Source organism: Panthera uncia (genome assembly GCF_023721935.1).
Source record: "Panthera uncia isolate 11264 chromosome A3 unlocalized genomic scaffold, Puncia_PCG_1.0 HiC_scaffold_11, whole genome shotgun sequence".
In the NCBI taxonomy this organism is placed as follows: Eukaryota; Metazoa; Chordata; class Mammalia; order Carnivora; family Felidae; genus Panthera; species Panthera uncia.
In genome coordinates this window covers 45,417,267-45,444,046 of record NW_026057578.1, presented here as the reverse complement: position 1 = coordinate 45,444,046, position 26,780 = coordinate 45,417,267, and the positions used below count along the sequence as shown (strand labels likewise).

The following is a 26,780-nucleotide window of genomic DNA, read 5'->3' as shown; positions in this document are numbered from 1 at the left end:
TAATGAGCTTGTGTTACCTAAAAAGGGCTTGACAGTTCCTAATTCTGTAGCATGCATGGCACAGAGTGGGTAAAGAGAGAAGTGGGGCTCTATACAAACATCACCTCCCTGCCCCACACACCAGGTTCTAAGAAGTCAATCTAATGAAAGAAAGGAAGGAAATTCAGATGTCTGCCCTGCTCATTCTGAGCCAATTTAATCCACAAGAAAGGGTCCACTCTGCATGGATTCTTCCCCTCTGCTCATTTTCAAAATGTAGTCACGGTTTCAATTAAACAGGATTTGGGGTTGATCTTGTTTCCCACTAACTGTTTGGCCATTCAAAGGCCTCCCTGGCCCCAGCATTCCCCCCATGCCCAAGATTCTGTGAGAATCAAGGCACTGGAATGTCAATTGAGGTTTTATGACAGCCCAAAACAGGGGCTAGAATTACTGTACTGACCGCCACCTTACTAGCTGCACTTCTCTGCCCTTCCAGATCAGTAATGCCAACTGCAAAATAACATCCTTAATAAGATCTTTAATTTGTACTTTCTGTCAAAAGAGAAGCTGAATGTTGGATATATGGTGAATGACTACCTTAAAACCTCCGAAGATATGAAATGCACCAATTTCTTTAAACAAGATTTCCTCTCCATCTTTAATGAAATGTCTCTTATCTAGGGCACCAGTGAGCTACAGACTGTAAAATTCACTAGTCAGTTTTCAGTCCACATCTGACCATGACTCTCCATCTTGAATCATGCTCTTCACTTGGGTTCCCAGCCACTACACTCACCTGGTTCTCCTCTTTCACTCTTGCTGCACGCCTTTGCTCCTTGACTCCCCAACCTCTAATGTTAGTGTTCCTCTGTGCCTAATACTTGGACTTTTCTACTCTCATGAGAATAGTCATCTGGTCTCATGGCTTTAAACACCATCTAAATGGTGATGAGTCTCCAACCAGGACCTCTCCATCACCTCCTAGTCTTCTTTATCAGTTACTCAGACCATTTTTCAACTGCTCAGACAAAAATGCCTTGGAGTCATTCTTGATACCTTTGCTTCTCTCAACCTAACATCAGCCAATCCAGTGGCTCTACCAAAAAACATATTCAAATTTCAACTACCTCTTATCATCTCCACTGCCACCATGCTGGCTCCCTTGGATTGCTGCAAAAGAGCCTCCTACCTAGGCTCACTACTTCCATATAGTCTCAATACAGCAGCTAGAGTGATCAATCCTTTCACAACATGTGCCAGATCTTGTTACTTCTATACTCAAAGCCCTCCACTGATGTAGAATGAAAGCTAAGTCCTCATAATGACCTACAGGATCTTCCCAGAATGGGCCCTGAATCATTGTTCTGATCTCTTCTCCTGTCACTTCCCTCTTGTTTCCTCTGCTCTTGACATACTGGGTCCTTACTGTTCTGTCAACATCCTAGGTACACTCCCTACAGCTTCTGCACAGCCTATTCCCCCCCGGCTTGAAATGCTCTTCTTACAAACACCTGTATAGTTTACTTCTTCACATTGTTAAGGTCTTTATTCAAATTCATCTGTCAGTGAGGCCTTCTCTAATCACCTTTTCTAGAACTGCAATGACCTCATATCCACCTTCCCAGATATTTTCTCACCTGCTTTAATTTTCTTCATGGCACTCATCACTAACATATTACATACTTTACTTAGTTTTTGTGCTTATTGTCCACTTCTGGAAGAATGTAAGCTCCATAAGATCAGGAACTTTTGTCAGCTTTTTGTATTTTTTTGTTATATCAATGACACTCAGAATACTATCTGGCACATGATAAATAATAAATATTTGCTGAGTATTTGCTGAATAAATGAGCATTTGTGAGATAAAAGACAAACATAAAAGCTTATAAAATAAAAAGCATCACCTTCAACTGCTCAATTTTAGTAACAAATATTGAAGCATCACTTTTCTACCATCTATTTTGTGCTATGAACTCTTCTGGAAATCAGTCAAAAGCCACAGACACACTTTCCAGGAAAAAACATATACCCAGATACTTTTACATTGAATTTCTGAGGGTTCATAAATTTCCCCAAAGACCAACCTTGCTGATGAACACTGTATGATGTCAAGGAACACCAAAAAAGATCCAAAGCTGTAAAATACCCTCTCTGCTAGTCCAGTTGGAAACCATATTAAGTATTTTGGTATCTATCAAATCCCATAATCCTGCTCTAATGCCAAATATCACCAATATTTATTAGTACAAAGTCTGCTAAAGCCATGTACGAGCGCGGTTTTAATAAAAGTTTTTATATCAAGTAGTACACAGTACATACGGTTTTTTTCTTAAGCGTAAATGGAAGTGGGTCAAGTGGAGCCACTGTAATTGTTGATGATTTAATTAAAAATGGCTATTCTGGTAGACATTTGATATCCCAAAGTTAGTTCTGTTATTTGAACCTTACATGTGAAAATTTCTTGCCACCACAATGGATTACCAAGTACCAAAGGCTTTGGAAGGAATGCTTACAGTCCACTCACTTTGCTACATAAAATGGTACCCAAAGTTCTAAGAAAGAGATCACCAGCTACAGTAAAGAAAGTTGAAGAAAATATTGTCAGATATAATGACATGTTTGAATCTGACAGGAGGTCACAAAGCAACGTAGCAATATTACTATATTGCTATTTGCTCAAAATAGGCCTATGAATTTGCTTAAGATCTGAAAGGACTTCCTTCATTCTCTAAGAAGCTATTATCTGCTCATTTTACCCACTGTTTGCCTTGCCCCCCTTAACCCTCCCCCACAACCATCCTCCAAGCCCCTCTGCCTTCAGGCTGCTGCCCTTCCTCCTCACTGACTCCGAGGGCCTCCAAACCCCTGGCCACAGACTAGGGGCCTGTCCTTTTTTTTTTTTAATTAACTTGTTCTATTTTCAACTTTTTAAAATTTACATCCAAATTAGTTAGCATATAGTGCAAAAATGATTTCAGGAGTAGATTCCTTAGTGAGGGGCCTGTCCATTTTTCTTGGACACCTCAGACAACACAAATGGCTTCTCTTCTCTTTAGGGATTTCCTCCCCTCTCTCTAGAACTGGTCCCTCTCCCTCCTTAAATGTCCATGTTTCTCAAGGTTTCTGCTGGAGGCACTTTCACTCCACACAGGCTCCCAGGGACTTCAAGTTCACACCCATAGCTTGAAGTACCCCCCACCTGCTAATTAATAGTTCTCCAATCTCCTTTCAAAAGACTTCTGCCCTGAGCTTTACACAAATCCATCTAATTGCTTCATGGACTTTTTCCTCTCCAGTGTCCTATGGCCTCTCAAACTTAGTATCTCCAAAATCAATTCAATTTCCACCTTGTCCCCACCCTAACCTGCTCTACCCCAAGTGCTTGCTATCTCAGTGAATGGCACCAGGAATCTCCCAACTGCCTGAGCCAGAAACCCAGACTTCTCACCTAAGCATTTACCCTATCACATGTAATCAATTTCCAAGTGCTTCCAAGTGCTTCTGCCTTGGCTGATGCAGTCCAACCCTGATTCCCTACACTCTACTACCAGAGTACAAAGTTCCTTGGTCTTAACCTGTCTTCCAGGGCATAAATATTTTCTATAAAACATGGCAGCCACAAGTTCAATCCCAGCATTCTTCTAATGTTGGCATCCTCATTTCATAGCCTATCTTAAGATCATGAAGAAAGAAAAAATTACAATGCAACTCACACAGTGTACAATACATAGTTCCACACAGCAAGCATCACAACCTTTATAAAATAAAGCACTGACCACTCATGATTATGTTGGTGTTTGATACACTATAATAATATAAGAACGCACTCAAAGAGGTTAAAAGTACAATCACAGGATCATCATAGCCTATTAGAGACAGGAGCAATTTAGCTACTGCAATAGAAACACTTTACCTCATCATCTTTTCTCTTTTTAAAAATGCTATCCTCAACTTCACCAACTGCTAACATGATCATCTGTACTCTTTGCAGATTGACATAACCACTTTCTGTAAGGTAACCCTGTAAGTGATAAAATACATGTAAAATGATCTTCTTATAAAAGCAAATACTTCTGTTTTGAAATTATTCAAGAGTGAACTTACCCCAGTTTTGTGTACCACATTTTTGTATATGTTAACCAAACGGTCAATTGCACCTTCCCTGCCACCAGGAAACAAACATTACGCATTAGGACCAGTGTGCACTGTAAAGGCAAGACGGCTAAAACACTAGTGTGAAAACTTACACAAACACACATACCTAATTTCTAATGATGGCAGGTGAGGAAGGAAGTCATTTCCCACAAAGAAGCACATGAAGACCCAGTCATCAATGCTCCTCTCGACATCAAATGTGAATGGTAGGCTGGCCATGGTGAGCTCTCTTTCCAAATACTACAACGAGAAAGAAATGCTGCCATTATAGCTATCAAAAGCCACCCTGCTTCAGAGCACCGATCCCAGTGTTTATTGCTACATACCTCACGAAGAACATTAAGACGAAGGAAGATAAATTCTCCTTCTGCACAAGGAAGACTATCTGCAAGTTCATCATGCTGCAGGAAAGTGAATCAAGATTAAACAAGTATACTCTAAACCTTCTCATTTTTCCCAACTCAATAAATATTGTGACTTTCTCTAAAGAGAAATTTTACAAGTATTAAAAAAAATGGAACTCACCAAACCATCTTAAAAAATTATCCATAATCCCAATCACACCTAGACCAGGGATCAGCAAACGCTTTTGCAAAAGACCAGATAGTAAACATTTTAGCCTACAGGACACACACATGGTCTCTGTTGCATATTCTTTCATGTTTTTCTTTTTACAACTCTTTAAAAATGTAAATACCATTCTTAGATCATTTGTCAAATCTGGAGGGCTGTAGCTTATCAACCCCGACCTAGAGCCAGCCAATATTAACATTTCAAGGTATATGCCTCTAGACCCTCCTCTGTGAATATATAGTATATTTTTACCTTCTTTTTTCACTCAGCATGTCTTTTAAAGAGGCACCATATTCTTAAATCAGATAAAAATCCATTCAAAGGGGACTGAATATAATCAAGTGACAAGTGAACCCAAAATATGTAGGAACTAGAGGTAACTTAAAAGTATCAAGATTAATATATTTGATTTATACTTCTTTTTAAGAAAAATAACCATTTGAAACAAATACTTCTACAAACAAATCATGTGCAAGAAGTGTTATTAATAGGAGACCTAAGACTCGTGTAGATATAATAAGCTATGTTAGAAAAAACGGAGAGAGTAGAAAGAATGAATGCATGCATGCTTTTCAAACCGTGTTTCCTTTAAAGAGTTCCAAAAGACACATTTCTGTGAGGGGTAACAGAGCAAGTAGGTAAAAACTGAATCAACTAGTCGGTGCTCTTTAAAGTCTTTTTTTTATCCATTTTAAAAATGAAGCAACCTGAATATACTTAATGCCATTGAACTGTAAACTTAAAAATGGTTAAAATAGTATATTTTATGTTACATAGACTTTATTACAACAAAAAATAAAACAGAAAAATTTTAAACGACAGAACTAACATCTCAAAGTTCTTACCTTTCCCTTCTTTTCTCTTGGCAAACCTTCACAGTCCTTGACCTCATGTCCAAACTGATTACAAAGACCACATGGTTTGGGTTTGTTTGGTTTGAATTCTTCTCTAATGATGGTAAAGTTGGGTTCATGTGTAGCAAGGCCGAGCATAATGAGATCAGCTATCAATCAACAATGACAAAACACTGAACAGTGAGCACTTTGAGAAGACCCTACCACAAACAACGATAGAGGACACCACCATGACAGAAGACACCAACACAAAGAAAAGCCCAAACACATAAATAGAAGTGGCAAAGCCAAAAAGCCAAAACTTCTTAGTTGTTCTCAGCTAACAAGTTGTCCTCCAGACACATGGGCACAGAATGTGGACTACCATTCAAGAGTCAACACTTGGGGAAACCTTCCATTTGAACAGTATGTGCAGCAGTATCAAAAGATTGAAAAATATATAAATAAACATTAATCACAGATTAAACAATACCAGTTCCTTCTCAAACATAAAATAAGCAAGACATTTTAGAATTTCCAGGCAATCATGAATAATCCATTACTACACACAAACCCATCAGCTTGTTTTGCTTTAATCCAAGAGAATCAAACCCAAAGAATAAACTTACCATCTGCTCCACATAAGCAATGATGAGTGTTTGGGTCATGGTTAGGCTGGGCTAAAGAGGGGGGAGAAAGATGTATTATATTTTTATAAATGTGTTTTATAGCACAGGAATATATTTTCTATACAGTGGTTTATCTTTTTAATAGAACATGTAACATAATATTTATAAGGAAGTTTTACCTCTTTGTCGTCTAATATAATCCATGATTTTGTGTTCTCCTTCACCAGGAGCACTAGCATCAGATAAAATAACCTATAAAAAACAGTTTTTAACACTTTCAGTTCATCCCCAATTTTCTAGCACAAAAAAATCAAAATTGAATACCTTAAAATAAATTGGGATAATTCTACTAAGATAGTGTCATTAACTGGGAAATTTTCATAATGTGTGTGTGTGTGTGTGTGTGTGTGTGTGTGTGTGTGTTAAACACCAAAACTGGGGGCGCCTGGGTGGCTCAGTCGGTTAAGCGGCCGACTTCGGCTCAGGTCATGATCTCGCGGTCCGTGAGTTCGAGCCCCACGTCGGGCTCTGTGCTGACAGCTCAGAGCCTGGAGCCTGTTTCAGATTCTGTGTCTCCCTCTCTCTGACCCTCCCCCATTCATGCTCTGTCTCTCTCTGTCTCAAAAATAAATAAACATTAAAAAAAAAACAAAAAACAAAAAACAAAACACCAAAACTGTTTCATTGGTAAACTTATTACATGGACTACAAAAATGAAATGTTTTGGTCAAATTTAGCTAAGGAAGAATTGATCAGCTTATAAATTTCTAGTATTCTCACTGCTACCCAAGGATATAGCCACAAACTATATAAGCCCTGGGAGTAATCAATAAAAGATACCCATTAAATGTAATTTACTATATCTAGTTTATAGTGAAACCATCTTTGTACTTAAAATTACATAAAAGTTCTTCATTTAAATTTTACTTAAACACTTAGGAGAACACAGCTATTCTTTAAAGGCAGTCCCATAACTTTAATCTTGCTGCATTTCAATTTATAACAACAGAAATTTTAACTTAAAAATTGCTTTCCTGTATATATATATATATATATATATATATATATATATACACACACACACACACACATCTATCTATCTATCTATCTATCTATCTATCTATCACAGGTCCCATTTTACAGCTTCATAGTGATGGTAAGAGGACAAAATTGGCATTGAGAGAAAATTCAGCAGTCTAAAACTGGACCATGCAGGGCATCCCATCTCTAATAACCCTGGAAGCTTCTCTTTCCTCCGACAGTCAACAGCATTTTACAGGGGGGAAAAAAAAAGACAGTATCAGTCAAATCAAAGTACAGCCTAAAATGATCACTCTTATCTTTCTCAAGTACTAAAATGTGAAACTTACTGTCAAGTTTTTCCACCCAGGGTCATTATTTAAACGATCAGCTATGTAATAGCGAAGGCATTTAGCAAGATTGTCCATGAACTCAGTTCCCTAAAATGATAGAAGGAAATAAATTAACCTACCATTTAAGAGTTAGCAATAGCTGGCAAAGTATGAGACTACTTACTGGTGTAATACAGTTGCTGTCAAATCTTTCTTTTATTTCTTCTGGAGGAAGAAAGCCACCTAGAGAAAAAGAGGCAATGTTTTGTTCTCCCCATAAAAAGTGAGGTAAATTACCCAGTATTAAACCAGAACAAGAAAAACAACCAGTTCAAATACAAAAGAAAGGGAAGTGCTGTCACCCGAGGAATAAATGTTCCCCATTTTGGGAAGAAAGTAAGATTCATCCCTTCAAATTTAATACAACATTTAACATGACCATCAAACAATATACGGTATACAAAAAGATACTATAATATAGAAATATGAAAATTATGGTATTCTTCATGATGCCCTCAACAGCAGAACACACACACAAACACACCACAAACACACACAGGTTAGGAGTTCTCATTTTGACGATAATTCCTGAGATAAAGGCACCTTAGAAAAACAAAATTAAAGTGCTGAGTTTATTACAGCTTTATATGATAAGACATAAAATTATCACTTGGGATATAAAAGTCCTATTTGTCGTATTACTTTTTTCAAGACAAATATATTTCAAAACATCTTCAAGAAACAAGACATCTTTAAAATCAAAGACTACCTTTCATAAATACAAACACGTTTTAGCATAGTAATCACAAGATGCAGCTATAGTTACTATGCAGCTGCACACGTCTAGCAAATTCAAACAGAAAATGTATCATAATTGCAGGCCTGAGCTGACCATACTAGCGTATCCTTTTTCACTGGCAAAGTACACTATCCTCACCCAATGAATCATAGCTTTCTTGGTCTATCAGATTGCCTTACCTAACAAAACACCAAACAAATCATCCTGCTAAAGCCACACCCAGTTCACAGGTAAGTGTCTCAGTAGAGAACCGGTCCCACTAAGTATCAGGACTCCCTGACCTTCCTTCCCCTCCAAGACTCTGGCAACTTCTACCCATTAGTACCCACTTCTCTCCCTTATGTACCCACTAGGAATTCCAAGGCTCTAGAGGAACTACAAAAATCATCCCCCAAACCTCCCCCAAATCAAGGGAACCCTGGGTACTTCACTGCCTCAATGCCTGTTGCATCCACCTATACTGAAGTGTGAAAGCCTGTAAATATGGATCACATCATCCTGGGCCTCCTCTCACAGACCTCTGAGTTCCAAAAAGAAGCAATAAGCAAGCTACCAAGACTGATTTGAGGAAAATGTATGCAAAACTGTAGCTTTCTACCAGCCCACACAGAAAAAACAAGTAAGAAGCACTCTTAATGTATCTCTCCTTTACAGATACATAAAAGTTAGCTGAAGAGCTGTGCTCACCTTGAAAGGGATTGACCATCTCCTTTCCCTACCAGAATTCCTTCCTTTTTATTCCCAAGTTTCCCTTTTACTACAGAGTTTGGAAAAGAAAAGTTTGTTAGTGGGAGTGACGGAGTCCATTAACTATTTTTGACAGTGAACATAAATCTTCCGTGGATATTCTGGATCCTAATTAAATTAAAATCATTCCTGTTCCGAGGGAAAGTTCACACACCCTCCCCATTCTATATATATTTCGTAAGAAATCCAACTTCGAGATGCATATTCTTTACCTTTTGACAGTATTTCTTCCCTGACTCGCTGCTTCTCCACTGCTGCTTCCATTCCTTCTTTTGATGCTCTGAACCTCCTGGAACGCTGCTGGTTCATTTTAGCACGCGGTGCCTGAAAACATTATTTCATAGTCATGTGATGCTATTGGAAATATGTCCAACTAAATCTGTACATTATTTTCAATCAGTTGTCCTTATAAAAATAGTATACTAAAGTGGAAAAATAATATACATTATCCTTTCATAACAGATAATAACTCCTGAGAACTTAAATTTTGGACCAAGAGCCTAAAAGCTGACCTCAGTCAGGTGAGTGACATGTCAAACAGACAAACATCCTAAGAAGCCACTTAATACTGCAGAGCCCACAATCCAATGCCACTTCCACTGGGTTATAGTCCTTCAAGGCACCCAAGAACAGCAGCTCACTTTATTCAAAGACCCAGCCAGCATGTGATGAGTAGTTACTAGTACATAAAGACTGGGAAGACCTTACATCCATGCCTAAAAGGAAGGATGGTCTCCACATGGGATTCACCATGCCCCATGAAAGCAACAGAAAACTACTTCTTAATCTGTAGGACCTCAAGGCACTTCTATTTTTTTTTTTATTTTTTTTTAACGTTTATTTATTTTTGAGACCGAGAGAGACACAGCACGAACAGGGGAAGGTCAGAGAGAGAGGGAGACACAGAATCTGAAACAGGCTCCAGGATCTGAGCTGTCAGCACAGAGCCCGACGCAGGGTTCGAACTCACAGACCGCGAGATCATGACCTGAGCTGAAGTCGGACATGTAACCAACTGAGCCACCCAGGCGCCCCAAGGCACTTCTATTTTGTATTTCCCACAATAAGGTAGGAATGATTACCACTCCATCTCTACAAAGCAGGTAGAGAGGGAACAAGGTTTTAACAGGCAATACTTTTAAATCACTCTTACCAAATGTAATTTAAAATCACTATATAAGTTTGAATGAAGTGAACTGGACTCTAAAGTTTTTAAGTTCCTGAACTTCGTTTTGGGGTTGGAAGGAACTCTTGAGTACCCTGTCTACATAAAATAAATTATTTTAAATTCTCTTTAAATAGTTCCCTTTCCTACAAAATAGTTCTATTTTGTATTAAAACTATTAAATTCTCTTTAAATAGTTCCCTTTCCGGGGCGCCTGGGTGGCGCAGTCGGTTAAGCGTCCGACTTCAGCCAGGTCACGATCTCGCGGTCCGTGAGTTCGAGCCCCGCGTCAGGCTCTGGGCTGATGGCTCGGAGCCTGGAGCCTGTTTCCGATTCTGTGTCTCCCTCTCTCTCTGCCCCTCCCCCGTTCATGCTCTGTCTCTCTCTGTCCCAAAAATAAATTAAAAAAAACGTTGAAAAAAAAATAGTTCCCTTTCCTACACCTAATCTAAGTACCAAGTTCTTTGATCTACATTTATATTTAAACAAAACCATGTTATAGACACGAGTGAACAAACATGCAGACAGACATACAGACACTCATACAGATATGCACATAGTTTATACTTGACCTAGCAGTTAAGGATACACTGGATGTAAACTGACAGATTTTCTTCAAGAATTTTCACTAATATGAATTAGAATATGCTCCAAATAAGATATTCTTATCTCCTCTATTCTTTATTGCACTTTAACAGAAACTTAATAAGTTATCAAGTAGCTAAGATTTTTCATTGAATAAAGAGAACCTTACAGAAAAGTTCATCTTCTCGTACCCCAAGTTTTCTAGATTTTCAAAATCATTCTATTATCTATTAGGATTACTAAATCTAAAAGAAAGAGAGTCTATTTGTATACAGCTAAATAAATTTTAGGGTTATAATCTACTTTAATTTTCCTTGAACTCTGATATATAATGTGGTCATTTAGAAGCTAAGCTAGCTGGTTTATCATCCTAGGTCAGTAAGTAAGTTACTGCCCTCTTAAAGCATTCTGATGACTGCTCACTGCCTATAAGATAAAACCCGAATTCCTGAAGTAAGGCCTTCTCAAGTCATTGCTCTATTTCCCTTTCTGATCTAAAACACCTATGATTTCCCAAATTTGTCAGTGTGATTAAAGGCATGGCTTTGAGAAATCTGGAAGGTCTTCTTTCTTCCCATCTATTCCAGCAATTCCACTCCCCTCCCCACCTGTTATTCTTTATGCTTCAAGAAATGGGACAAAAGTGGAGCACCTGGGTGGCTCAGTCGGTTAAGCATCAGACTCTTGATTTCAGCTCAGGTCATGATCTCATGGCTGTGAGATTTGGGCTCTGCACCAAGTGTGGAACCTGCTTAGGATTCTCTCTTTCTCTCCCTCTACCTCTCCCTCAAAATAAATTTAAAAAGGAAAAGGAAGGAAGGAAGGAAGGAAGGAAGGAAGGCAGGCAGGCGGAAAGGAAGGGGAGGAGACAAAAATTACTCCTCTTTCCTAATTCCCTTAGTAGCACTGATTTCCTCTTCCCTCAGCACCCTGCAGGTGTTATCTAGTACCTAAAGCCCACAAGTAAGTAACCTTGCTTATCTCTGTCCTGTTAGTGGTAAGTCCTTCAAAAGCAAGAGCAGTCACCACTAATCCCCAGCATCTCACAATCTGGCACAAAACACTGACAGAACGATCAGGCTGTCTCAAATTCACCACAGTCAACCTTTACTGTTATTTAGCTGACTTTCATTCTACACACTCAAAACCCAGCAAAAACAAAAACAGGATTCTAGGTGAACTTACCACTCCATCTATTGCCATATAAAGAAGTCGTCTTGGTCTCACAATATTGAAAAGCCTGTCAATGTACTCAAAAATCGCAACCATCATTTCATCCTCATTTTTCGGGGCTGGCCTAGAAGGACAAGCAGACGGTGTCATTTAATACAGTACTCCTCTGTAACTTTTAGTACCAGTGACAAAAATGGGTTACGTACTTGTCTTCAGGATGAGTACAGGGATGGATGATTCCATTCATATCCAAATAGAGATTATCAAACTCCACATCATTTGGATTTGGTTTACTGGCATCAACAGGAATCTTGACACCATTGCATTCTTTTGGCTATGAGGAAGTGATAAGAGTAGTTTGATTGTTCAAGTCTAAAATTAACACATCCTAGGGTCAGTATGAACCCATGTTTCACCTCTGAATTGGAAACAAAACACTTTAAGTCATCTTTACATTGTAAGATGTTATTTTACTCCTTAAAGCAAATTGAAGCAGATATTTTGTCTGTGGAAAGTGGGCAGCTATCAAACTCTCAAATCATTCAAGTGTCCAAGTGAGAAACCCTGGGAGTCATCTTAGAATTCTTTTCCCTTCCCACCCATTATCAGAAAGTCCTGTCAATTTAACCCAAAAGATGCCTCTCCACTTCATTTCCTCTCAGCCCCACTGCCATGGCTGTCACTGCATCACTCACCTCAAAGATGTGAATGGCCTTCATATGGACTGCTTCACCCTTAGACTCTCCTGTCTCCAGGCAACCCCACAAGCGGTCAGAGTTTTCATTCTAAAGTACGAATGTGGCTGCATCTTCATCTTGCCTGAGGTTTTCAATGATTCCCAAGTACAGACCAATGAGCCTGGACTCTTACTAGCTTTCTGTCCTACCAAAGTACCATTCAGACCAACCCTATCTCTTCTAAGTTCCTGGAAAACCCTCATGCATCCCTCAGTGCCTCTGCACACTGCTTCTCCTTCTGCCTCCATACCAACACCCACTTCCTGAAACCTTATTAATTTTCCACGGTCTAGACTGCGATCGAATGTCACTTACTTTATAACTCTTTGGACAGATCTCTCAGAAAACTGCTCCTCCTTCTGTATTTCCTCAGAATTTTGCTTATTCACTTGTAGCACTTCCATGGTTTTACAATTAGTCATTCTAACTCAACTACACTGTGAGTTCTTAAAAAGATAAGCACTACATCTTACTCACTCCTGGAGGCACTCAATTGTATCTTTGTAATTAATACTACCTTTGTTTTTTTTCTAACAGTTTCAGCAAATGATAAAAATGAGATCATATGAAATCACTGTTAATAAAATCATTTTTTAAAAAGTTCCGTAACACACATAAAACATCATTTGTAATAGCAAAAAACCGTGAACTTAAAAGCCCATCATGTACATGCTACATCATGGATGAACCTCAAAAACATTCTGTTAAGTGGAAGTCAGTCAGTCACAAAAGACCACAGAAGATTCCATTTATATGAAAAATCCAGAATAGATAAATCTATAGAGACAGAAATAGAGGAGTTTCAATCTGAGGGTGGGGCAAGGTTGAGGGAGATAGGAAATGAATGCAAATGGGGACAGCATTTCTTTGGAGAGTGATACAAATGTTCTAAAATAGATAATGTTGACTGTTACACAATTCTGTATATAAACCAAACCACTGAACTGTACACTTTAAATAGGTAAACTTTATGGTATATAAATTACATCTCGAAACTATTTAAAAAAAAAAGAAATAAAAATGAAAGGTCAACTTAATTAGGGGGAAAAAAGAGCCCACAGAATGGATTATGTGGATGTCCATATACTAAATGCCAGACACAAGTGAGATTCAAAAAACAGGGCAGGATGGTCACAAGTATATTGCTGGGCCAAAAACAAACAAAAAACAAAACCAAAAACACCAAGCTGCAGAAGAATATATATATAGTACCATTTATAGAAAGGTATAAAACAGACTAATTATTGGTATTGTTCAGGGTTGACAGTCTGAAAAATGCAGGGAGGAGCTCTTGCCAAGAAGTGGGAGAACACAAGGGGCTCCAAGCCCAGAGGGGAGCTCAAGGGACAGCCTCTAGATGATCCATCAGCACCAGCAGCAGTAACAGCTGGGAGGCTCACTCAGACCCTTCACTACCCCCTCGCTTACACTCAGGCTCCACAAGGACCAGGCAAGATGGGTGCTTGAGAGGAAGGGCAATGCAGTACCCTGGCTGATCAGTGGGTCCCTGGAGGAACAAGGGGCACACCCACCCAGAGGGCTGGCAGTCTAGGCAGTTGTGCCTAGCAGGATGCCCACTCCTCCTCCACTTCATGGAGAAAGGAGTATATACATTCTAAACAGGCAGTTGATAAATTATCCTATATTTGATAAAAATGTCAAGGAATCAAGATAAATATACTTTAAAAAGTAAAGATGATACAAATACACAAATAGTGAGTCTGTATAAAAATACATTCCATAAGCTTTAACGTAAACCCGTCAAAAAAATTTTCATACCAACCTTACAAGGCTTTCTGGCTCCTCAAATGTGAGGCAGAAACCACTACTGTTAGTCATAGTTAAGTAGATGTATTTTTGTTTAAGCCTGCATAGCATTTAACAGCAACATCAGAAAAATCGTGAATTACGCCTTAGATTCCCCTGTATTGAAAGTTCCCACTATTGAAGTCAAATACCACACTACAGAACTGAGTTTTAGACTCCACTAGTTAGATTTCCTAAACCAGCTAGTTTGCAGGAGAGAACCAGGGAATAAGATGGCTGAGACAAATACCCAATTTAATCTCAAAAACTAATCCCTGGAAGGATCCAGTGTGACTGCATTAGTTTGTAGAGAAATTTATGACCCAGGGCACTGCTGAAACTGACAGAGTAATGGGCCATAATTAGTAAAGTTTAACTGTTGGGTGTGATCAGATAGATGGGAGAGAGCCCTACTTGTACCACGGTCAGCTCAGGGTGGTTATGGGCGTGCCCCAAACTGCACCTCCCCAAGGAGCAATATTAGATGCATAATGCCATGAGAAAGAAACATAGCTCACTACAATAAGCTAGCTAGTAAATACACAAGGAACACACAAGCCCTGGAATGGGGAAGGGAGGAGGCACTAGTACCTAGAAAGTGCTATATTATCTAAAATGTCCTGTGTGCAGCAAAAAATTACTAGGCATGTAGAAAAATAGACCAAGTATGAGCCATACGCCAGGAAAAAAGCAGGCAGCAAAAACTGCCTGTGAAAGTGTCCACATGTCACATTTAACAGAAAAGATTTTAAAATAGCTATCATAAATATGTTTGTAGAACTTGAGAGGAGTATGCCAATAATGTTAAAATGTCCACACCATCCAAAGCAATCTACAGATTTAATGCAATCCCTGTCAAAATGCCAACATTTTTTACAGAGCTAGATAGGAATCACAGAAGATCCCAAATAGCCAAAGCAATTTTAAGATAGACTAAGAAAGCTTCAGGTATCACAATCCCAGATTTCAAGATATACTTACAAAGTGATAGTAATCAAAACAATATGGTACTGTCACAAAAAGACATATAAATCAGTGGAACAGAAGAGAGTCCAGAAATAAACCTATGCATATACAGTCAATTAATATATGACAAAGAAGGCAAGAATATACAATTGAGAAAAGACAGTCTCTTCAACAAATGGTGTTAGGAAAACTGGCAGCTACATGCAAAAAATGAAATTGGACCACTTTCTTACACCTCACACTAAAATAAACTCAAAATCGATTAAGGACCTAAATGTGAGATCTGAAACCATAAAACTCCTGGAAGAAAACACTGGCAGTAATTCTTTGACATTGGTTGCAAAAAACAGTTTTTTAGATATGTCTCCTCAGTAAAAGGGCAACAAAAGCAAAATTAAACTACTGGGCAGGGGTTGGGGGTGGCTGGGCATTGCCTGGATGGCTCAGATGGTTAAGCATCTGACTCTTGGTTTCAGCTCAGTTCATGATCTCAGTTTGTGAAAAAGTGAAAGTCAATGGATGGGGAAAGATACCATGCAACAGCAACCACAAGAAAACTAGAATGGTTGTTATACTAGTTATCAGACAAACTTTAAAACAAAAGAAGTTACCAGAAATAGTGATATTTTATGGTGGTAAGATGGTCAATCCATCAAGAAAATGTAATAATTAAAAACATACATGCAGAGGGGTGCCTGAGTGGGTCAGTGGGTTAAGTGCCCAACTCTAGATTTTGGCTCAGATCATGATCTCCTGGTTTGTGAGATCAAGTCTCTCGTGGAGCAATGACAGCATGGACCTGCTTGGGATTCTCTCTCCTTCTCTCTTTGCCTCTCCCCCACTTGCACACACTCTGCACATGCTCTCTTTCAAACTAATAAAAATTAAAAAAAAAAAAAAGTGTGCAACTAATAACAGAGCATCAAAATACATGAAGCTTTCCAAACCCAATGCAAGAAAGGAATAAAGATTACAGCTGGAATAAGTGAAATAAAGACTAAAAAATCAATAGAACAGACCAATGAATGAATCTCTCTCCTCTGCACCTCCCCTGCTCACTATCTCTTTCTCAAAATAAATAAATAATAAACATTTAAAAACGAAAAACTACTGGGACTATACCGAAGTGTCTGCACAGTGAAGCAAACCATCAACAAAACAAAAAGGCAACCTACTTTATAGAAGACATTTACAAGTGATACATCCTATAAGGGATTAATATCCAAAATATATGAAGAACTTATGCAACTCAGCACCAAAAAACCCCAAATAGTCCAATTTAAAAATAGGCAGAAGACCTGAATAGACATTTTCCAAAGAAAGAATACAAATGGCCAACAGACATGTGAAAAGATGCTCGACACCACTAATTATCAGAGAAATGCAAATCAAAATCACAATGAGATATCATTTCATACCAGTCAGAATGACTAAAACCAACAACACAAGAGATAAACAAGTGCTGGCGAGGATGTGGAGAAAAAGGAACCTTGTGTACTCTTAGTGAGAATGCAAATTGGTATAGCCACTGTGGAAAACAGTATGGAGGTGCCTCAAAAAATTAAAAACAGAATTACCATATGATCCAATTAATTCCACTAGTGGGTATTTACCAAAGAAAACAGAAACACTAATTCAAAAAGATATATGTACCCCTACATTTACTGCAGCATTATTTACAACAGCCAAGTATGGAAGTGAACTGACTGTCCATACATAGATGAATGGATAAAGAAGTTGTGGTATACATACACAATGAGATATTACCTGGCCATTAAAAAAAACGAGATCTTGCCATTTGTATCAACATGATGGACCTAGAGGGTAAAATGCCAAGTGAAATGAGTCAGACAGTGCAAGACAAATACCACGGGATTTCACTCATTTGTGGAATTTAAGAAACAAATGAACAAAGACAAAAAGACAAAAAAAAACCCCACTCAAATACAGGAACAAACTGGTGGTTGCCAGAGAGAGGTGGATGAGGGGATGAGTAAAACATATAAAGGAGGTTAAGAATGCTCTTATCCTAATGAGCACTGAGTAATGTATACAATTGTTGAATCACACTGTACACACGAAACTAATACAACACTGTATGTTACCTATACTTCCATTAAAAAATAAAAGAGGGGCGCCTGGATGGCTCAGTCAGTTAAGCATCTGACTACTGATCTCAAGTCAGGCCCTGATATCAGGATCCTGAGTTCAAGCCCCACGTTGGGTTCCACATTAAGCGTAAAGCCTACTTAAAAAATAAATAGAATAGAATAAAATAAAACAAAATAAAAAGCTATTGTAAAAAATACTTTTTAAATACATGAAGCTTTTTAAAAAATTTTTTTTGAGAGATAATTCAAAATATGTTCTCCAACCACAATGAAATGAAAATAACAGAGGGAAACTTGGCAAATTCATAAACGTGGAAATTACACAACACACTCGTGAACAACCAATGGGTTGAAGAAATTAAAAGAGAAATCAGAAGATAATTTGAGATGAATGAAAATGAAGATACAACATACCAAAACTTATGCTATAGAGCCAAAGCAGTGTTCAGAGGAAAATTTATAGGCGTAAATGTCTATATTAAGACAGACCTCAAATCCATAACCTAAACTTCCACCATAAGAGACTAGAAAAACAATTGCAAATTAAACCCAAAGACAGCCAGAAAAAATTACATTATAGCAGACATTAATAAAACACAAAATAAAGAGAAAAAAAAAAAATCTATGAGACCAAAGTTGTTTTTTTCAAAAGATCAACAAAATTGACAAATGTTTAACCAGTTTGACCTAGAAAAAGAGATTCAAATTACTAGAATCAGAAACAAAAGAGGACATTACTGACAACTTTACAGAAACAAAAACTATCATAAATGGTACACCAACAAATTAAATAACTTAGATGAGATGCACAAGTTAACAGAAAAACTACAAAAATGACACAAGAAATAATCTCAATAAACCTACAATATGAGGTAAAACCAGTAATAAAAATATACCCACAAAGAAAAGTCCAAGTCTGGATGGTTTCTTCACCGAATCCTACCAAACATTCAAAGAATTAACCCTAATTCTTCACGAATTCTTCCAAAAAACAAAAAAGGAAGAATCACTTTCCAACACATTTTATGAGGCCAATGTTATCCTGATACCAAAACTAGACAAAGACACCACAAGAAAACAAAACTACTGGTTTTGTAAGAGACTAGTATCTCTTACGATGTAAAAGTCAACAAAATATCAGCAAACTGAATCTAGCAATACATAAAAATAATTACACACCATTACCAAATGGGATTTATCCTAGCAATGCAAAGTTGGTTTAACATCAAAAAATCTATTAAAGCAATACGTCACAAGAGTGGAATGAAAGACAAAATAACATGACCATCTCATTACATACAGAATAAGCATTTGAGAAAATCAAATACCCTTTCGTGATAAAAACAAAAACCAAATGACCACTCAACAAACTAGAAAGTAAGTAGAAAGTAATAGAAAGTAAGTTCCTTCTATAAAGGGCATCTATAAAAAAGCTGTTAACATATTAAATGGTGATGAAGTAGTTGGTTTCCCTTTAAGGTCAAGAACAAGGCAAGGATGTCCTTTGTCATTTGTATTCTAAATTGTCATGGAGGTTTCACTCAGGGCAATTAAGCAAGAAAAATAAAAAGAGCACCTATATTGGAAAGGAGGAAATAAAACTATCTGTTTGCATGATGTGATCTTGTATATAGGAAATCCTAAGGACTTTGCTAAAAAACTATTAGAATATATGAGTTCAGCAAGGTTACAGGATATGATATTAAAAAAAATACTTTCTGCACACTTGTAATGAACTCAGAAATAAGAACACAATTCTATTCATAACAGTATCCAAAAGCTAGAACTAAAATTAACCAAAGAAATATAAAGTCTGTACTCTGATGTGGATTCTAAAATTCATATGGAATTACAAGGAAGCCAGAATATACAAAATAATCCTCAAAAAGAATACACTGGAGGACTTATACTTCCTGATTTTAAAATTTACTACAAAGCAACGGTAACAAAGACAGCATGGTACTGGTACAAGGATAAACATAGAGATCAACAGAATAGAAATGAAAGACCAGAAATAAACCCATACACTTATGGTCAACTGATTTTTAAAAAGGGTGTCAAGACCATTCAATTAGGAAAGAATAGTTCTCAACAAATGGTGCTGTAACTATTGGATAGTTTATTCATGCAAAAGAATGAAGTTAGACCCATGCAAAAGTTTACTCAAAATGGATGATACACCTAAATTTAAGAGCTAAAACTTAAAACTATAAAACTCTCAGTAGAAAACACAGACATAAATCTTCATGACCTTGGATTTGGCAATGGATTCTTTGATATGACACCAAAAGTGCAAGCAACTAGACTTCATCAAAATTAACAACTTCATGCTTCAAAGGGTACTGTCAAGAGAGTGGAAAGACAATCCAAAATGGGGAAAAAGAGGGGCGCCTGGGTGGCGCAGTCGGTTAAGTGTCCGACTTCAGCCAGGTCACGATCTCGCGGTCCGTGAGTTCGAGCCCCGCGTCAGGCTCTGGGCTGATGGCTCGGAGCCTGGAGCCTGTTTCCGATTCTGTGTCTCCTTCTCTCTCTGCCCCTCCCCCGTTCATGCTCTGTCTCTCTCTGTCCCAAAAATAAAAAAAAAATAAAAAAAAAAATGGGGAAAAAGATTTGCAAGTCATATATCTATTAAGGGGCTTGTGTTCAGAACATGTATTCTAAAAACTCTTATAATTTAGTCAAAAGACAACCCAATTTAAAAACAGGCAAAGAACAGGAATAGACTTTTCTCCAAAGAAGATATACAAATGGCCAACATGCACATGAAAAGATGCTCAGTATCATTCAGTCCTAATGGAAACACAAATCAAAACTACAGTGAAATACCACTTCATACCCACTAGAATGGCCAAAATAAAAAAGTCAGATAAGAAATGTTAGCCACAATGTGGAGAAACTAGAACCCTGAAACACTGCTGGTGGTAATTAAAATGTTGCAGCCACTTTGGAAAATAGTCTGGCAGTTCCTCAAATAACCAAACACAGAGTTACCACGTAGCCCAGGAATTCTAAGTATATACCTGTGAAAACATGTCCACACAGAAACCTGTACACAAACGTAGCACATTAGTCACAAAAGTCAAAAGGTGGAAACGAACCAAATGTCCATCAACACACAAATGGATAAATAAAATGTGGTATATGTATATATCCACACAATGAAGCATTATTTACTCATAAAAAAGAATGAAGTACTGATACATGATACAACATGGATGTACCTTGAAAACCTAGTAAATGAAAGAAGTCAGCCAGAAAAAACACATACTGTATGATTCCATTCACATGAAAGGCACAGTAGAGAAATCTAGAGACAGAAAATAGCTTAGTGGTTGCTTAGGGATAGGAGTAGTAGGGGCAGGGAATAGTGGGTTGGTAGCTATAGGGTACAGGTTTCTTTCTGAAGTGATGAAAATGTTCTAACACTGTGGCGACGGTTGCCCACATCCGTGAATATATACAAAAAACGCACCGAATTCTAAATTTTAAATGGGTGAATTGTATGGTATGTGAATCATATCTAAATAAAGCTGCCTAAAAACGTAGTCATCTCCCCCCAAAATATTACACTGATGAAAAGTGAATGCAGAGTCAGGGACTAATAGCCTCCTTAATTATTGTCCTTCCTGCCCTTAAAGTAGTGCCTGTCATAAAAAAAAGTATTCACTCAATCATACAGAAGAGAAAAAAAGCAGGGTAGGAAACCTGGATTTCACTATGTGAAAACAGAGCACAATTTTACACTACACAAGAGTTAGACACAAAAATATCCCCACTTTTACCTGGGCATACAAACTCCTGAAACTTAATTTAGCAATAAAATTTTGAAATATCAAGTGTTTCTGTACAAAGCAATGTTTGAAGCACTTATATTAAAGTGATTTAATTCACACAACCACCCTGTGTGATATACATACCACTGATCTTCATTATTCATGAATTTCGTATTTGCAAATTCACCTCCTTACTAAACATTTTTTGGTAACCCCCAAATCAGTATTTGCAGCACTCCCACATTCATTCACAAACATTAGCAGAGCGGTAAAAAATCTGAGTCCACCAACATGCACATTCCCAACTGAGGTCAAACAAGGCAACACTCTGCCTGGTTTCAGCTCTCACACAGAAATGACCAGACTGTAGGGAGCAGTGCAGTGGAATGCAAGAAGCACTAATTCTTTAGACTTTAGGAGAGTTTAAGGCACTTTTTCAAGATGAGAAATCTAATGAACAGAGGACTGTATAAGCCAAGGATGCAAAGTGAAGAAACTGATGGCTGAATGAATAAAGAGTAGTTAAAAAGTCAAAAGAAGAGAAAAAATGAAATCATAAAAAATATTCAATCCAAAAGAAGCAGAGGAATTGGAAGATGGAAACAAGGACCAGATGAGTCAGAAAACATGACAAATTTAAATCTAACCATACACGTAAATATCCTAAGTGCCTCGCTTACAAGGTAGAGACTAGAAAAAGCAGTTCCTCAAAAGGTAAAAGGAATTACCAAAAGATCCAGCAATTCCACTCATAAGTATACACCCCAAAGAACTGACAGTAGGGACCACTTATGGACATCTACCCTAAGCTCTGATATGTATACAGATCATTGTACACCAATGTTCACAGCAGCATTATTCACAGTAGTTAAAAGGTAAAAATAACCCAAGCGTCCAAACAAAATGTGATATATACATACAATGGGTATTAGCCTGAAAAAGGAACGAAATTCTGATACATGCAAACATGTGTAAATCTTGAAAACACTATGCTAAGTGATAACCAGACACAAAATGAAAAGTGTATGATTCCACTTACATTAGATACGTAAAGTAGGCAAATTCTTAAGACAGGAAGTAGGGGAGGAGGAAGTACAGAGAATTATTGTTTAATGGGTACAGAGTTTCTGTTTGGGATGATGCAAAAGTTATAGAAATTAATAATGACAATACTTTCATAATATTGTGAATATACTTAATGCTACTGAATTCTACACTTAAAAATGGTTAAAATGGCAAGTTTTATGTTACGTGTATTTTGCCACAATAAAAAAGGGGCAGATATCATCAAATAGCATTAAAAAACACGACCCAACTGTATGTTGCCTATAAACACAAACACTTTAAATATAAAGACACAAAGAGACTAAAAAAGAGTGGAAATAGACCATGCTACCCTAGTCTGAAGATCTGGCTATCTTAATATTGAACAAAGATTTCAGAGCAAAGAATATTACCAGGGATAAAAAAGATAATTTTATGATGATAAAAGAGCATATTCATTGAATACATAACAATGTTAAGCATTTATGCACCTTATAAAAAAGCTACAAAATGCAAGGAGCAAAAACCAACAGAACTGAAACAAGAACAGACAAATCCAAATAATTATATATACCAGGAGATTTCCATGCTCCTATCAAGTAACTGAAAGGACAAAATCAGTAAATGTTATTCAAGTCTTCCATGTCCCATCAACCAGCATGATAACATTTATAGAACACTCCATTCAACAACAGCAGAACCTGTATCTCTTTTAAGGCAAAATGACATTTACCAAGACCAGACTCTGGGCCATAAAACAAAGCAAATAAACTTTAAAAGGACTAAAATTATGCGAAGTATGTTCTCTGACAGCGAACTAAATTAGAAATCAAGAACAGAAAAAAATGTCTGGAAATCCCCAATATTTGAAAACTAAGTAACACTGTTATAAATAACTAATGGGCCAAAGAGTCTATTAGAATGTTACTGAATGAAAATGAAAAACAGTATCTCAATATTTGTGGTATGTAAGGTAGCAGGCACTCCATACCTGCATGAGAAGAAACAATGTATCAAAGCAATGATATACAATTGTAGAAAAGGAAAACTTAGAGACACCAGGGTTGAATAAAGATTCACAAGGCAGGGGCGCCTGGGTGGCTCAGGCTGTTAAGCATCTTACTGTAGCTCAGGTCATGATCTCCAGGTCCGTGAGTTTGAGCCCTACGTTGGGCTCTGTGCTGACAGTTCAGAGCCTGGGGCCTGCTTCAGATTCTGTGCCTCCCTCTCTCTTGGCCTCTTCCCCACTCGTGCTGTCTCTCTCACTCTCAAAAATGAATAAATGTTTTAAAAAAAATTAAAAAAAAAGATTGGCAACAGGGAGGGGTTTTAAGGAGAAAAAACAAAGGGGCAGATGGAATGTCTTAAAGTTATGTTTACTTGTGGTGATGGTTTCACAGACGTACACATTTGTCAATCTATTAAACTGTATACTTTAAATATGCACAGTTTGCCGTAGGTCAATTACACCTCAATAAAGCTGCAAAAGGGAGAGGGGAAGTGGAGAACAGAGAGAAAAGAAAAATCAATCGGAGGACCAGTATCCAGAATTCAGAGGGCTGAGGAAAAGGCCAAGAAAAAAAAAAATCAAAGAGCATTCTCTAGAACTGAAGAACACAAGTGTCCAGACTCAAAGTCAACCAAGTACTGCTCAAAATGAATTTAATTTTTAAAAAAAAACCTGTACATAATCATGAAAGCTTACACTACCAAAGATAAAGATTTTTTAAAAATCCAGAAAGAAAAATAGATCAACTACAAAAGAATAAAAGCAGAACATAGAAATAAAGAACGTGGTCTTTCCCAGTTGACACTGGCTTTAAACACCCATTAGCCAAGTGACCTTGAGTGCTCTGTGCTTCAGTTTTCTCACCGGTAGTAAGTAATAATAATAAGCAGTAGCAGTCATATGGTTATTATGAGGATTTAATAAACTTCTCTGTATAGTGCCTTGAACAGCACTTAGTACATGTAAAACACTACATAAGTATTGGTTAAATAAGTAAATCACATTAACATCGAATTTCTCATCAACAACAATGAATGACAGAAGTCAAAAGAACAATGCTTTCAAAGTTTTGAGGGAAACAAATTTTCAAACTCAAACTATGCTTAGCTAATGATGTGTACAAGGATAGAATGGACTCAGAAAACTCACATCTCACATAACATTTCTTAAGAATTCAACTAAAAATAAAAACCAAGGAAGGATTTAAGCCAACAAAGATGATGACCAGAAAACTACCTCCAACAGAAGAAAGGAATTTTTAAAAACCTCAAGAAGCAGTTTTCCAGCAAGCCTAAATAAATAACCAGGTGTGACAGCACAGAAATAAAAGACCTCAAAAAGCAGTCTCCAAGAAGAGGACTTGATAGAATACCTGAGACAACCGGCAGTTTGGATGAGGAACCATATAAACAGGAAAAGAGAGAAGCAACTTAGCAACACTAAGACAAAAGTAGCACATAACCTAAATCAGCATCGTGACAATAATCGACAACACTTTTTGATTTTTTCAGCTTTTAAAACAAACCAGTATAGCCAATGCCCTGACAATTTAATTTTGGATGCCAATAAGGGAAAAATGTAGCTGACAGGCTTGGGGTAAAGAATAAGGGCAGCAGGGGTAGAAAACCTAATACTTAAGCTTAGATGATGAAAACTCAAGGTATACTTTATATAGGAGAGCCAATTAAAAAAAAGGCATATTAAAGCTATCAAGTTTACCCACAGAAGAAACATGGTGAGGTACTAATATTAGAAGGGGGGGGCGGGGGGGGGTGCTGCATGAGCGCCTAAACCCTCATCTATCACAGCTGGAATTCCACAGCTAGATCCAAAACAAATAAATCAGGTATAAACATGATACTTAGAACGAAAACACTTAAAAGTGGTTATCACTGCAGAGTAGAAACGGAGTAAGATCCAAGTTAGTAAAGCTTGATGAAAGTTTTAAAAACAAAGGAAATGAGCATTCGGTTTAACAGTTTCTCTGACAAAAACACAAGGAATATCATCAAAACAAAGCTTTCGATTCCTCCTTGGATAGAAAATCAGCAAAAATCAAGACCTCAACAGCTTTAGCAAAAGAAATGTTTTCACAGTGACGGATGCGTACTTCCTTCAAAAACGAAGGGGTGAGAAGCATGATGTGTCCCTGAATCTTCCCAATCCAGAAATTCTAATTCAGAGTACAAAACCAAACTTGGACTGGAAACACGGAAACAGTAAACACAAAACAAAAGAATGAGCACAAGTCTACATGTATATTAACAAAGTAACAACAAAAAGTGTATTGTTCGAGTGCACTCAGGAATTCCGAAAATTTTTACAAGCATACTGCCTAGAGAAGGGGGCACTTATCAGACTTCTATCTTGTCCTAGACGTTTCTAAGGTGCTGCTTTCGACGTAGGGTTAAACAGCAACAAATAGCCTCTCACACTAGGAGAAAACCTTTCTGTCACGAACAGTAAACAAAAATCCGCCGCCGGGGATTACTTTACAAGGCTGTTAAAGGCCGGGATCAGCATCCGTGCAGCCCTAACCAGCTAACTCAACGGACTCGCCAGAAGTGGCCTAAAAGACTTTGAGTCTCTCCAGAAACGACAACGCGCGGTGCCGGAGGAAACAAAGCCATGGGCGGGGCCTTCCGGTCCGGGGGGAGAAAGCGGGCGAGGGAGTAACAGCCCTCCGGCGAGTTCGTATCCCTCTCGGCCCTCGCCCCGCCCCTCCCGCTGGCCCGGGTCCAGATTCTGGGTGCCGGCGCCCAACCGCGTGTCGGGCCACCGCAGTCCGCAGGGCTGAAAGAGCCGCGCGGGACCGAGCACCGTGACCCAGGGGCAGGCGGCGGGCGCCAATGGCCGCGGCCTAGACGTGCCGGAGCGCCAGGCTTTAGCGGGGTGGCCGTCAGGAGCCTCCTCACCTTTTCTTCCACGCAGTTGACAATGATGGACGGGTACTTGCGGCTGAGCCAGCGAAAGAAAGCCGGGACTCCCATAGCAGCTGCCCAGCTCGGAGGCGGCCGCCCGACCCGCGGACGAACGTAACCAGAGACACAAGCAGCAGCGGCAACCGCGGGCACTAGCACTTCCTCCCACGTGCGCGCCGGCGACAGGAAGTGACGTCACGACTGCGCCGCTTGGTGCGTAAACTGGCCTGTTGTTGGGGGCGGGGTTCGGCCGCCGGCCGGAAGGTGAAGGGGGTGGCCCTGCCGGGTTCAGAGCCCTTGCGGTCGGTGGGGCCAGTCCCAGAGCTGTGACGCGTCTGAGTCGTGGGAGGGGCCCAGGCGGTGACTTCGCCGCGGCTCCCGCTGAGCTATCCCGGCTCCCGGAATAGCTGAGTCCTGGCG

General features: G+C 38.5%; 1 protein-coding gene across 2 annotated transcripts in view; it reads right to left on the bottom strand.

The window, feature by feature from the left end:
• The window catches only part of XRN2 (5'-3' exoribonuclease 2), a 77,807-nt gene extending 51,266 nt beyond the window's left edge, over positions 1-26,541 (bottom strand). Inside the window, exons 1-13 of one of the 2 annotated variants that reach the window (XM_049651208.1) lie at positions 26,355-26,540; positions 12,200-12,327; positions 12,006-12,117; positions 9,283-9,394; positions 7,709-7,767; positions 7,543-7,632; positions 6,352-6,424; positions 6,173-6,223; positions 5,556-5,713; positions 4,464-4,538; positions 4,244-4,377; positions 4,087-4,144; positions 3,896-4,003 (exon numbers count right to left, since the gene is read on the bottom strand). In XM_049651208.1, the coding sequence (XP_049507165.1) occupies positions 3,896-4,003; positions 4,087-4,144; positions 4,244-4,377; positions 4,464-4,538; positions 5,556-5,713; positions 6,173-6,223; positions 6,352-6,424; positions 7,543-7,632; positions 7,709-7,767; positions 9,283-9,394; positions 12,006-12,117; positions 12,200-12,327; positions 26,355-26,429 (1,233 nt within the window). In that variant the 5' untranslated portion in view covers positions 26,430-26,540. Of the gene's footprint in view, positions 1-3,895; positions 4,004-4,086; positions 4,145-4,243; positions 4,378-4,463; positions 4,539-5,555; positions 5,714-6,172; positions 6,224-6,351; positions 6,425-7,542; positions 7,633-7,708; positions 7,768-9,282; positions 9,395-12,005; positions 12,118-12,199; positions 12,328-26,354 lie in introns of both variants that reach the window. The other variant, XM_049651209.1, reaches the window with a different exon arrangement.
• Between the last annotated feature and the right edge of the window lie 239 nt (positions 26,542-26,780).